Source organism: Salvelinus alpinus, chromosome 14 (genome assembly GCF_045679555.1).
Source record: "Salvelinus alpinus chromosome 14, SLU_Salpinus.1, whole genome shotgun sequence".
NCBI lineage: Eukaryota > Metazoa > Chordata > Actinopteri > Salmoniformes > Salmonidae > Salvelinus > Salvelinus alpinus.
The window spans coordinates 53,909,182-53,923,711 of NC_092099.1; the positions used below are offsets into that span (position 1 = coordinate 53,909,182).

General features: G+C 42.2%; 1 protein-coding gene across 2 annotated transcripts; it reads right to left on the minus strand.

The window, feature by feature from the left end:
• Nucleotides 1–310: 310 nt before the first annotated feature.
• On the minus strand, nt 311–14,031 carry LOC139539083 (ADP-ribosylation factor-like protein 5A). 2 transcript variants are annotated; one of them, XM_071341822.1, is made up of 6 exons: nt 13,880–14,031; nt 8,450–8,510; nt 7,226–7,373; nt 6,916–6,999; nt 6,272–6,423; nt 311–1,057 (listed from the first exon to the last, which is right to left on the minus strand). In XM_071341822.1, exons 3-6 carry the CDS (start codon nt 7,367–7,369, stop codon nt 1,009–1,011), a joined length of 429 nt encoding a protein of 142 aa, XP_071197923.1. In that variant the 5' UTR covers nt 7,370–7,373; nt 8,450–8,510; nt 13,880–14,031; the 3' UTR covers nt 311–1,008. The 2 variants fall into 2 exon arrangements, with proteins under 2 accessions (XP_071197923.1, XP_071197922.1); XM_071341821.1 differs by lacking the exon at nt 13,880–14,031 and adding an exon at nt 13,355–13,838.
• Nucleotides 14,032–14,530: the final 499 nt, after the last annotated feature.

Genomic DNA, 14,530 nt, shown 5'->3' on the forward strand with positions numbered 1-14,530 from the left:
TGTCTCTTCAGTCGCTTGTTGCTCTGATTTCTGTTGTTATGTAAACGATTGGCTGAGCCTTGGATACAGCCAGTATTGCTCCAAACGCGCATCGCTCGTTCGCTTACAGCCAGTAGTGATCCAAAGCCCCCCCCCCCAAACCTTCTCATCGGATCTAAACGAATCACATAGGTCACCTATTTTGTATTCAAAACTGCGAATTTCGCCGAAAGGTGACTATGACAAAACCACATTACAAGGGTATATGAAGATAACCAGAAACATAGGAATATTTCTTACCTGTCAAATAAATACACATTTACGACAAATGTAATGAACCCAAAACAGATAAAAACACTTTATTTTTTTCCAATGTATTTCATATGAGCTGAGAGAGTTGGGTTTCCCGCTCTTCGGTTCTGTGACTCAGTATCTTCAGCCATCATCACTTCAGGATTCCGACGCAGCAGGCACAAGGTAATGAAATGTGAATTAAGGAATAAAGCGCCATTTGGGACGCAGTCATAATGTAAATACTGGACTGTACACATAGGGCAATACCACCATCTCAGACAGTATGGCAATACTGAAACAAGGCCACGCTGGGCAGGCAGGCTCACTCAAACAACTAAATATGAGTCCTCTTAAGTCCAAGCTCACCTCCAGTCCCAGATAGTCCATATCTTTTTTAGTTGGAAAACCAACCTTGCAGATTCAGAAATTCAACACACCGGAATTCTTATCAGTCTTTTGTTTAACTTTTCTTTCCAGAATTGATCGTGAAAAGGTAGAGTTATTCAGTTCTGGTTGCTCACAGTTCTCAGTCAGAGCAGTGTTTTGTAGTAATAAATAAACACGCAACAGAAAAACAACATCCTGGCAGTCTGACCAGCTGGGTCAGGTCAGAGGCTTCATGGAGAGGGCCACCCGTCAACCGCCAACCAACCACTACACCCCTCAGGACTGAAGGTGTAGAGAGAGGAGAGGAACAGCACACCTGTTGTTTTTGTTGTTGATCAGGGTCAAAGGTCATCTGACTCGCAGTCGTGACGTCATCCACTCCAAGCCTTGGCACAACCTAAAGGTAGGGAGACATAAGGAAAACAAGATAATGGATTTATCAGTTCGTGGGAATATATTTTGATACTTCACAAATGTATGTTCTTCAGACTAACACGCAGTGCATTTAGAAAATATTCAGACCCTTCCGTTTTTCCACATTTTGTTATGTTACTTATTCTAAAAAATATAAAAAAATCCGCCTTATCAATCAACACACAATACCCCATAATGACAAAGCGAAAACAGGTTCAGGTATTTTAGCAAATTTAAAAACAAAAATAACATTTTTTTACATAAGTATTCAGACCCTTTGCTATGAGACTCGAAATTGAGCTCTGGTGCATCCTGTTTCCATTGATCATCCTTGAGATGTTTCTACAACTTGAATGGAGTCCACCTGTGGTAAATTCAATTGATTGGACGTGATTTGGAAAGGCACACACCTGTCTATATAAGGTCCCACAGTTGACAGTGCATGTCAGAGGAAAAGCCAAGCCATGAGGTCGAAGGAATTGTCCGTAGAGCTCCGAGACAGGATTGTGTCGAGGCACAGATCTGGGGAAGGCTACCAAAACATTTCTGCAGCCTTGAAGGTCCCCAAGAACACAGTGGCCTCCATCATTCTTAAATGGAAGAAGTTTGGAACCACCAAGCCACCCGGCCAAACTGAGCAATTAGGGGAGAAGGGCCTTGATCAGGGAGGTGAGCAAGAACCCGATGGTCACTCTGACAGAGCTCTAGAGTTCCTCTGTAGATATGGGAGAACCTTCCAGAAGGACAACCATCTCTGCAGCACTCCACCAATCAGGCCTTTATGGTAGAGTGGCCAGACGGAAGTCACTCCTCAGTAAAAGGCACATGACAGCCCGCTTTGGAGCACCTAAAGACTATCAGACCATGAGAACCAAGATTCTCTGGAGGAAACCTGGATCCACCCCTACGGTGAAGCATGGTGGTGGCAGCATCATGCTAAGGGGATGTGTTTCAGCAACAGGGACTGGGACACTTGTCAGGATCAAAGGAAAGATGAACAGAGCAAAGTACAGAGAGATACAGTTGAAGTCAGAAGTTTACATATACATAGGTTGGAGTCATTAAAACTAGTTTTTCAACCACTCCACAAATTTCTTGTTAACAAACTATAGTTCTGGCAAGTCGGTTAGGACATCTACTTTGTGCATGACAATTAATTTCCCCAACAATTGTTTACAGACAGATAATTTCACTTATAATTCACTGTATCACAATTCCAGTGGGTCAGAAGTTTACATACAAAGTTGACTGTGCCTTTAAACAGCTTGAAAAATTCCAGAAAATGATGTCATGGCTTTAGAAGCTTCCGATAGACAAATGGACATAATTTGAGTCAATTGGAGGTGTACCTGTGGATATATTTCAAGGCCTACCATCAAACTCAGTGCCTCTTTGCTTGAAATCATGGGAAAATCAAAAGAAATCAGCCAAGACCTCAGGGGGAAAAAATGGTAGACCTCCACAAGTCTGTTTCATCCATGCGAGCAATTTCCAAATGCCTGAAGGTACCACGTTCATCTGTACAAACAATAGTACGCAAGTATAAACACCATGGGACCACATAGCCGTCATACCGCTCAGGAAGGAGACACGTTCTGTATCCTAGAGATGAACGTACTTTGGTGCGAAAAGTGCAAATCAATCCCAGAACAACAGCAAAGGACTTTGTGAAGATGCTGGAGGAAACAGGTACAAAAGTATCTATATCCACAGTAAAACAAGTCCTATATCGACATAACCTGAAAGTCCGCTCAGCAAGCAAGAAGCCACTGCTCCAAAACCACCATAAAAAAGCCAGACTACGGTTTGCAACTGCACATGGGGACAAATATTGTACTTTTTGGAGTAATGTCCTCTGGTCTGATGAAACAAAAATAGAACTGTTTGGCCATAATGACCATCGTTATGTTTGGAGGAAAAAGGGGGAGGCTTGCAAGCCAAAGAACACCATCCCAACTGTGAAGCACGGGGGTGGCAGCATCATGTTGTGGGGGTGCTTTGCTGCAGGAGGGACTGGTGTACTTCATAAAATAGATGGCTTCATGAGGATGGAAATTATATGCATATATTGAAGCAACATCTCAAGACATCAGTCAGGAAGATAAAGCTCGGTCACAAATGGGTCTTCCAAATGGACAATGACCCCAAGCATACTTCCAAAGCTGTGGCAAAATGGCTTAAGGACAACAAAGTCAAGGTATTGGAGTGGCCATCACAAAGCCCTTACCTTAATCCTATAGAAAATGTGTGGGCAGAACTGAAAAGGCGTGTGCGAGCAAGGAGGCCTACAAACCGGACTCAGTTACACCAGCTCTGTCAGGAGGAATGGGCCAACTTATTGTGGGAAGCTTGTGGAAGGCTACTCGAAACATTTGACCCAAGTTAACCTGTGTAGGGGGCGCTATTTTCACATTGGGGAAAAAATCGTGCCCAATTTAAACGGCCTCGTACTCTATTCTAGACCGTACAATATGCATATTATTATTACTATTGGATAGAAAACACTCAAGTTTCTAAAACCGTTTGAATTATATCTGTGAGTAAAACAGAACTCATTTTGCAGCAAACTTCCTGACAGGAAGTGAAAAATCTGAAATCGAGGCTCTGTTCCAGGGCCATCCTATTCAATTGCTTGAAATCTATGGATATACATGCACTTCATACGCCTTCCACTAGATGATGTCAACAGGCAGTGGAAGGTGGAATGGGGTGTCTAGCTTGATCTGAGGTCGAACAAGAGCTCTTGGAATGATGTGTCCACAATATCCTTTCTCTACCTAGGCGTGGGAAGGACATCAGCATTGGCTTCTGAAAAGCGTTCGGTATAGACGGCTAATATCTCCGGCTTTGTTTTTATTTGATACATACTAGAAAAACATCATAAAGTAGGTTTTTTCAACCGAGTTTCATCAGTTTATTTAACGTTTAATGGGTATTTTGGAGTTTTCCGTTCTATGCGTCGAGAGGAGGTGGACATCTTCGCGCCACATGGCTAGCTAAGGTTGCTAATTCGACAGGAGAGAAGGACATTCTAAAACCAAACAACGATTTATTCTGGACAAAGGACTCCTTGTACAAGATTCTGATGGAAGCTCAGCAAAAGTAAGAACCATTTATGATGTTATTTCGTATTTCTGTGGAAAATGTAGAGTCATATTTTCCGCACTTTTTGCGGGCGCTGTCTCGCTATAACGTAAGCTGTTTGTTAATTTAAGTTTAAGTTAATTTTAAAAATCTAACACGGCGGTTGCATTAAGAACTAGTGTATCTTTCATTTGCTATCCAACATGTATATTTTAGTAAAGTTTATGATGAGTTATTTGGCCAGATTAGGTGAGTGTCAGAAATATATCTGGACATTCTGGGAAAAAGTTGCTACATTTTCACAATGTATAACCACGGTTTTCATCTCTAAATATGCACATTTTCGAACAAAACATAAGTGTATTGTATAACCTGATGTTATAGGACTGTCATCTGATGAAGTTGGTCAAGGTTAGTGATTAATTTTATATATTTTGCTGTTTTTTTGCGATCGCTACCTTTTGCTGCTGATAAATGCGGTTGTGTGTTTGGCTATTGTGGTAAGCTAATATAATGCTATATTGTGTTTTCGCTGTAAAACACTTAAAAAATCTGAAATATTGTCTGGATTCACAAGATGTTTATCTTTCATTTGCTGTACACCATGTATTTTTCATAAATGTTTTATGATGAGTATTTAGGTATTTCACGTTGCTCTCTGTAATTAGTCTGGCTGCTTCGGTGCTTCGGTACAATTTGTGATTGTAGCTGCAATGTAAAACTCAGATTTATACCTCAAATATGCACATTTTTTTAACAAAACATAAATGTATTGTGTAACATGTTATAAGCCTGTCATCTGATGAAGTTGTTTCTTGGTTAGTGACTAATTATATCTAGTCTTTTTTTTTTTTTTAAGCTACCTATGCGGTGGATAAATAGCGTTGTGTGTTTGGCTATTGTGGTGAGCTAACATAAATATATATTGTGTTTTCGCTGTAAAACATTTAAAAAATCGGACATGTTGGCTGGATTCACAAGATGTTTATCTTTCATTTGCTGTATTGGACTTGTTAATGTGTGGAAGTTAAATATTTCAAAAAAATATTTTTTTAATTTCGCGCTCTGCGAAGACAGCGGAATGTTGTGGGTGTTCCGCTAGCGGAACCCCGGGGCGAGAAAGGTTAAACAATTTAAAGGCAATGCTACCAAATACTAATTGTGTGTATGTAAACTTCTGACACACAGGGAATGTGATGAAAGAAATAAAAGCTGAAATAAAAGCTGAAATAAATAATTCTCTACTATTATTCTGACATTTCACATTCTTAGGATCACCACTTTATTTTAACTGACCTAAGACAGGGAATTTTTACCAGGATTAAATGTCAGGAATTGTGAAAAACTGAGTTTAAATGTATTTGGCTAAGGTGTATGTAAACTTCTGACTTCAATTGTACTTGATGAAAACCTGCTCCAGAGCACTCAGGGCCGCAGACTGGGGCGAAGGTTTACCTTCCAACAGGACAACAGCCCTAAGCACACAGCCAAGACAACGCAGGAGTGGTTTTGGGACAAGTCTCTGAATGTCCTTGAGTGGCCCAGCCAGAGTCCGGACTTGAACCTGATCGAACATCTCTGCAGACCTGAAAATAGCTGTGTAGCGACGCTCCCCATCCAACCTGACAGAGCTTGAGATGATCTGCTGAGAAGAATAGGAGAAACTCCCCAAATACAGGTGTGCCAAGCTTGTAGCATATTACCCAAGAAGATTTGAGACTGTAATCGCTGCCAAAGGTGCTTCAACAAAATACTGAGTAGAGGGTCTGAATACTTATGTAAATGTGATATCAGTTTATTTTTAATAGATTGCAAAAATGTCTAAACCTGTTTTAACTTGGTCATTATGATTATGGTCATTATGAGGTATTGTGTGTAGATTGAAGAGTAAAAATAACTATTTAATACATTTTAGAATAAGGCTGTAACGTGTAACAAAATGTGGAAAAAGTCAAGGGGTCTGAATACTTTCCAAATGCATTGTATGCCTAAGTGAAGGATTGCCAGTACTCCCTAAGATGGTTAGCGGACACCAATTTAGTCAATATTCGAGACAAGTACTAGTTTTAATGAGAGTGGTCCGGTCCGCCAAGGAGAAAACACATTTTCTTACCCCTCCCCAGTGAGGGCGCAGCAGGCCTGGATGTGCCACTGGTGGTCTTTGACTGATGTGAGCTGCAGGCTCTGGGAGATCTCAGCCACAGACATACAGCCCTTCACATCCTGCTTGTTAGCAAAGATCAGCAGGCCCGCCTTCTTCAGATCCTGACGAGAGAGAAAGAGAGAAAGGAGAGAATTTGGAGTTTAGCACACTTAATTTCAACTATGGAGTACTAAAAGGGATGGAGGAGAAGGACTTGTGAATGATACAATGAGGGAATAGAAGGAGGATGAGGAGAAAAAGCGAGAGGTGCCCGTATGCTCATAGACCAGGGGTGTCAAACTCATTCCACGAAGGACAGTGTCTGCGTGTTTTGGGTTTTTCCTTTCAATTAAGACCTAGGCAACCAGGTGAGGGAAGTTCCTTTCTAATTAGTGACCTTAATTCAACAATCAAGTACAAGGGTGGAGCAAAAAACACGCAGACACTCGGACCTCCGTGGAATGAGTTTGACACGTGTGTCATAGACCATCATGGAACACCGGCTGCTGCCATGTCTTCTGCTGTGGGATGTATTGAACTCATACCATCTTGACCCACCCATATTGTCATACGTCCTCTCACATAAAACATGTACAAGAAGACCAACAACTCACTTCATGTACAAGCATTCTGTAGAGCTCCTCTTTGGTGACAGAGATTCTCTCTCGGTCGGTGCTGTCCACCACTATGATCACAAACTGGAGACAAAGATGGACAGAGAGATAAGGACAGTTAAAAAGACAGCCGATAACACTTTATATTAAATTGCTCTTATACCCAAGTAAAAACACTGGAAACATTGTATTAAGCCGTTTCTAAAAAACAATTGCATAGCAATATTGTTGAGCAGTTTTTGTTAGTTTAATAAAAAATAAAACTACAAAATAATAATAACTGCCATACAGCCACAATACGTGGTCTGACCTCTGTGTTTGTGTAGTACGTGTTCCAGGAGGATCTCAGTGACTCCTGCCCTCCGATGTCCCACATCAGGAAGTGAGTGTTGTTCACCACTATCTCCTCCACGTTGCTGCCTATTGTAGGAGAGGTGTGCACCACCTCGTTCATAGAACTGCATCACAAGCACAGGAGGTTTTCAATCAATGCAAAAAAAAAGTCAGATAGAATTCTGGTAGGCATGAGAACAATGGGGTTCCCGGAGTTCACTTCACTTTGTAATCTATGCCCCATTGTATCATTCTTCCATGAACTGTGGGTTAACCAAAACCTAGCCCAATATTGGACTAAAGGAGCCTAACGTTACTCCTTATAGACCAAGGACCTTAGGCAGGCAGCCTAGTGGTTAGAGAGACGAGCCAGCAACCGGAGAGTTGGCAGTTCGAATCCCGGGTCCAACAGAAGGAAAAAAATCTGGTGATATCAAGATTTCCGTTAGGAAAATGTGGTGCCGGACAACGTGACCAGGAAGATTTTAATTTACTGGACCCATATGCATTGGGTGCATAAACCATTATGGCGTCCACCCACGGTGCTCAGAATGACAGAAATCACATTTAGATTATGGTAATGCATCTTAACAGAACATGCAACTCATGTAATGAAGCAGCCAATAAAACATAATTTGCCCAAATGGAATTTGCAGGAAAACACCATTCTAAACAGAGCACCTAATAGCGGTTCTATTTTGTGATAAGATGAAAATCTCAGTTAGAAACTTAGAAATAGGGGGTATCTAAAGATGCAACAACTAAGATGGGTTGCTAATATGACTAGGATTGACAACGAAAACCAATAGAACAGAAGATAAATGGCATAGCAGCCCCCCCCCCAAACAAGCCTGCTTCAGGGCATCAGAAGAGCTGAGAACAGAGTGGCGGAGGAGAGTGCTGAGGGTGAAGCGTGAAGGCTCTTCTTGACTGACTTTCAGGAAACTGTTCTAGGCTTGGCCTATGTGCAGCCCACCGGAGTTGGATGGATGTGACCTATACATCCAACCCAATAACAGCCTCTGTTGAAGACCATTGTCCAACCCAATAACTACATGTAGGACTACTTTTGTTTTAGTTCTTACAGTCTTTGAGATTATCAGTATAATGAAAAGCACTACATAACTTACATCTTCCCTTTCATAGGCGTCCCTCTCATCCCCTTAATTTCCTTAAAAAAAGGGCACAATAGGCTACTTACAACTGGTAAAGAATGGTGGTCTTCCCTGCATTGTCCAGGCCCACAATAATAACCTTGTGCTCTGAAAAAAAAGTGAGAAGAAATACATTTAAAAAACACATTCAAATAATCACAAGACACTTTAAACTTCAAAAATAAGTCTGACTTCAATGCCCAGTGGCTGACCTACACACCCAATATGGAGCAGCACAATTGAGTCATTTGGATATTTGTTATTCAGCTCTCCACAGCACAGTCATAAACTAAACAAGCCATTCATTATAGGAGCTGCAAGACTTAAGACTTCACAGTGACAAACTGCAATGTTTCACACATATTCAAACGGCTCTCTCTGAGACAAGGCAGTGCCAGAGACACACACACACACACACACAGAGTGAGTGGTCTCAGTGCTGCGCTTGCTAAGGTTGAAAGCAGCAGCTGTCGGTAATGGATGGCACACACATAACGGATACTGAGCCACCTGCTCAGCTGAACACATAACGGATACTGAGCCACCTGCTCAGCTGAACACAGAGCGGATACTGAGCCACCTGCTCAGCTGAACACATAACGGATACTGAGCCACCTGCTCAGCTGAACACAGAGCGGATACTGACCCACCTGCTCAGCTGAACACATAACGGATACTGACCCACCTGCTCAGCTGAACACATAACGGATACTGACCCACCTGCTCAGCTGAACACATAACGGATACTGACCCACCTGCTCAGCTGAACACAGAGCGGACACTGACCCACCTGCTCAGCTGAACACATAGCGGACACTGACCCACCTGCTCAGCTGAACACATAGCGGACACTGACCCACCTGCTCAGCTGAACACAGAGCGGATACTGACCCACCTGCTCAGCTGAATAAAGCCGAAGCCATCTGCACTCAAACATACGGCTCCATGTAAACACTGTCACTGACAGACAGACAAATAAACACCAACAAGACACACTGGACCAAAACAAAAGACAGGTTATCTTAGCACACACACACACTACAATGTTGTTAGCATGGTGCTAGCTGCCACTAGACAAGAAATTACATTACACCTGTGAAGTTAGTCTAGTCCTCATGAGTATGACTGAAGAAGGTACATGGGCTATACAAAACTAGCCTCGTACGAACCATCCTGATCTGGCAAGCTTACATTCTGTATCCATGTAGCGGTAGTGAAAAGAGAATTTAAGCTTGCGAGGTCATCGGGATGGTTCGTACAAGGTCATCGGGATGGTTCGTACTAATGCAAAACCACACCTTGACCGGAATTCAAGACATATCCAGTATGGCTAATCCAGACAGATATGGGCACAGCAGGCTGAGCAAACATATGACTAATAAGCTGAAACAATATCCACCCCTTTTAAAAGCTACAGGCAGGAGTCGGCTGTGTATATTTGGATTGGATCTAGAGCTAGGCCTACTCACTCCCCTCGTCCTGACCCAATACTCACTCCCCTCTTCCTGACCCAATACTCACTCCCCTCTTCCTTACCAAATACTCACTCCCCTCTTCCTTACCAAATACTCACTCCCCTCTTCCTTACCAAATACTCACTCCCCTCTTCCTTACCAAATACTCACTCCCCTCTTCCTTACCAAATACTCACTCCCCTCTTCCTTACCAAATACTCACTCCCCTCTTCCTTACCAAATACTCACTCCCCATCCCCAATACTCACTCAATAATTACTCCCCTCTTCCTTACTCATGCCCATATTAACATATGTAGCCTAATCATGTGACTGACAAGGAAATGCTGGTTGAGCAGCACAGCAATTACAGAAGTGAATCTCCTTTCTTCACAATCCCCAAAATACCCTGACACACAATGCAGAAATGAGAGGGGGCCTCAAGAACAACTAGAGCCTTGATAGTTTCTGGGCAATAAGGTTAAAGAGTAATTTCTCTTCCTGTCTCTTGCTACATGTATTTTTGGCAGACCTGCAGCACAATCCCCAGTGTTTAGGCTACAGAACCGGGGTTCAACTTGACTGCTACTCGGGACTGTTTACAGTAAATGGAGTGGTCTACTTCGATTCACGGTCACAACTAAGACTACTTTGGTGTTCATTTTTTAAGGAAAGGGAAATTCCTCTTTTTTCTTTACGAAACAACTTCAGATGACACCAAGTAGCATGGGAAGCCAACTTCCCATGTGGGGGGGTCTAAGCTATGACATTATATAGACACTTTTTTGGTGGGCGTTATCTAGATAGACACTAGGGCTGGGAAACGCCAGGGACGATACTTTGGTGCCATATGTCTGCTTCAGAGGGTCAAGAGACAGCCAGGAGAAAACTAATTTTGATCAGTCATGGAAATAAAAGTGCTGAAAACAAAATGTATTTAACAAAGAGCAGACCTTAATGTGAGAATTTTTTTTGCAGCCACTGCGAAATGCAGATTGCATAGAGCACACATCTGTCACCTGAGTTTGAGATCTCCAGTTAGTCTTGCATAAACTAATGCATAAGACCTTGTCTCAGTTGCAAAGACACCTCAGGTGTTTTAGGCTATGTGTAGCAGTTAAAATTGGTGCACACGGTTCCATCAACAATATCGACTATATTCACTGTAAAGAACCTTTGTACCTGGTGCTGTGCTAGTCTATTTTACTTGTCATTCACCTTGTGAATGAACATCTTTTTTTTTAAATTTAAACTGCCACAGCCCACATTGAGAAGCCTTTGAAATTCCTGTTTGAAGTACTACTGACACGGCGACATAAACTTAACGTCTCTCGCACCATGGGCTTTATGACACGTGGAACACTGTTGCTTGTGGACGACTACCAATCAAAGCCTTCCCCAGACACTGGGCATACCCAATTACAATAGGCCTATGTGAGAGGACAAGGTCCTTATATTACAAATAAAGACATTGTGAGAGGAGAGTCCAATGAAACTAGCCTAGGTTAAGAGACAATTCAGCTACAGTATCGCTCTGACTGAACCAATATTGTGCCGCTCAGAAATGGGTCATGCTGTATGCCTGTAACAAGAGTTACACTGACAGCGAATTAAGTGGGTCAATAGTTGTTGAAAACACTCATATTTCCCCTTTTCAGCAGCCTTGAAACTAGGGCTGGGAATTGCCAGGGACCTCACAATATTATTAATATTGCGATATTGTCGATAAATCGTCAAAAATAATATCCCAATATGTAACTGTATCGATTTTCCCCCCCATCACTACTTGAAACGCATAAAAACCTCTTCATGATGGGACATGCTTTGGGTGGGAGGTATACCCGTCTCTAACCTAACCTAGCAGGCGTAAAAAGATGCCTGAGCAGTCCACACATCTGTTTTTCAGGGGAAATGGAAGTTAGGTGGAAAATACCGTTTTCCTGAAAAACGGAAACATCCGCTTTCTACCTACCCCGCGGAGAGTGGCCTGGCTGTCTGGTAGTAACAGGTAAAAAGTATGATGTTGTATTTTGTTAGAGGCAAGCTGTCCAGCCTGTGACAACAGTAGCTCTCTTGTCAACTCCTTATGGAATTCCCATGCCAAACATGTTAGGCTTGACAATGACAGCAATTTAGTTAGCAAACACAAACATCTGGGACCAGCCTAGTTCAACAGAACAGGATTCTTCGTCATCATTCAGAATGAGTGCTTCGCGTTCATCCATAGGTAAACACATTCTGATGTGGCACTGACTGCATGTGGGGATAGGAGTGAAGAGTAAACCTAAAGTGAAATCTTTAGTTTTAATATCTGTGATTGTTTATGTATACAACCTTGATTTTACTAGGCAAACGATCCTTTACCACAGTGAGTGACCCCCTGAGAATAGGCCAAGAGAGAGAACTTTCCATAGGAGCACTCTGCTGCCCTCGGGTCTCGTGTTACAGGTTCGCACAGATCTGTTTACAGATTGAGTTCCTTCAGGATTCAGCAGCAAGGGATTGATTACATTTTCAGCTAATTTAGACAAAAACAAAGTGCACTAAAGAGGACGTTCAGCACAGCTCTTAGCTGACCATCTGTGAGGGAAAAGAGGAAAAATACTGCATCAAAGGCCAGTTGCTGGGCTAATGCTCAAAATGAATATTACATTTCCATTTTACTCTCCAGTGATCCTGAACTTTAGCTAGGCTGACTCAACTCACGTGGTACACAGCGAGGATGGGAGTCCAAATGTCATCCCAATGTCCCAACAAACTTCCATAGTTGCGGTCCAGAACCAAGGCTCTCTGAACAATGCAGTACTGACATAGCTATAACAATATACAAAACACATGGTGATATCGTTCAATATAGCTAGCTAGCTATTACACCAGGGGAGGATGGCTAATAATAATGGCTGGAACCTAACGAATGGAATGATACCACTCCACTCCAGGCATTACCACAAGCCCGTCCTTCCCAATTAAGTTGCCACCAACCTCCTGTGTATTACACTACAGTACTTTGGACGGCAGGTAGCCTAGCAGTTAGAGCGTTGGGCCTGTAACCGAAAGGTCGGTAGTTCCCCGAGCTGACAAGGTGAAAAAACTGTCGACGTGCCCTTCAAATCAAAGTACACATATTTGCTGATGTCATCGCAGGTGCAGCGAAACCCTAATTGCTCCAGGGACGCAGACCCTGGCCGTGACCCCACTCTCAGAGGGTCTCTCAGTCAGGGGAAGTTGGGATATGAAAAAAAGATGTCCAATTCCCACATGCGTGAAATAGGACAGATAAACACCCAACGAATTATTATAATAATTACTTTACACCCCCCATTTATATATATATATATATATAATGTAATAGCAAGCTAGCTAGCTATTCTTGGCTGTTGGCTAACAGCTGGACTAGCTAAATAACAACATGAACTCAGCTGTATACGTTAGACGCTAGGAAACGTGCTAAGCTAACTAGCTAACTACACACTCGACGTCAACAATAGGTCTGACATACCTTGATGATTGAAAAGCCTCCATAGCTTGGTGAAAATTATTCCCATGGCTGTTGTTGTAGAGCCAAATTGTAGACCAATTTGGCAGTAATTTAGCTAGGTAACGTTAGCTGACTGGCTAGCTAGATTGCTATCTGGCGAATTCCTGAAGATGTTTCTAACGTTAATCGGGCAATGCAGTCACACGACCTGGCAATATTTGACGGTGGAAAAGAGACCAGTAATGTCAACGCTTATTGATAAAGTTCTCATCTTTGCACGAAGGCTTTTCCTTTATGGCCGAAATAGAATTACAGGACGACGTTATTGCATTTCTAGCTACAGAATACAATGGTAGCTGATTAGCTAGCCCTGGAGTGTCTAGCTAGAGAATACAACGATAGCTGATTAGCTAGCTCTGGAGTGCAGTCGTCAACACTGACGCATGCTCTCTCCACAATCCGCCCAGTGAGGACGGATTCCAGAGTGATTACCAAATCAGAGACAATTATGATGAATAAAGTTTAGGGTGACACCATATACGTTACATTCATTATGTGTGCAAAGCCCACTATCCAGTAGTACTGCATCCATAGGCACTTCAGGTCATCATCATTTGGAGTGAGGCAATTGCAATCATTCACAAAATGCCACATATTTAATAAGATCGTATATTCAGTTCATAACCCGGGATTCCCAAACTTTTTCTGCACAAAACCCAATTGACAGTAGAAGATGCAGGGGACCCCACGTGGGAAAATGACACTCCCTAACGCTGTGTTCATATTTATTTAAGGTCCCGCTCGCTGTTCCAACACATAATAATTAAATTAAAACGTATTCTAATAGTATAAAAGGCCTTACATTTATACTAAAAGGTTGTATCCTATACTCATTTGAAGAGAAAAGTTCTTCATTTGTTTGATTACCGATATTCTCAGGGACCCCAATTTCATGGGACTCCATATTGTCCAGAAGCCAAGTTTGGGAACCACTGATCTAACCTGGCTCTGGGTCAAACAAACATCAATTGCACAACACATCAAAGACATTACAATTGGCCACAATGAAGAAATTATGATTCACTATATCACCCACTGGGTGTGCACCACACTGTGTTCTGTTTTTGTGAAAATAAAATAATATTTTGATAAGAAGGGCCAACTCAATAGCCTACATCTTAAGATAACATATCTGTT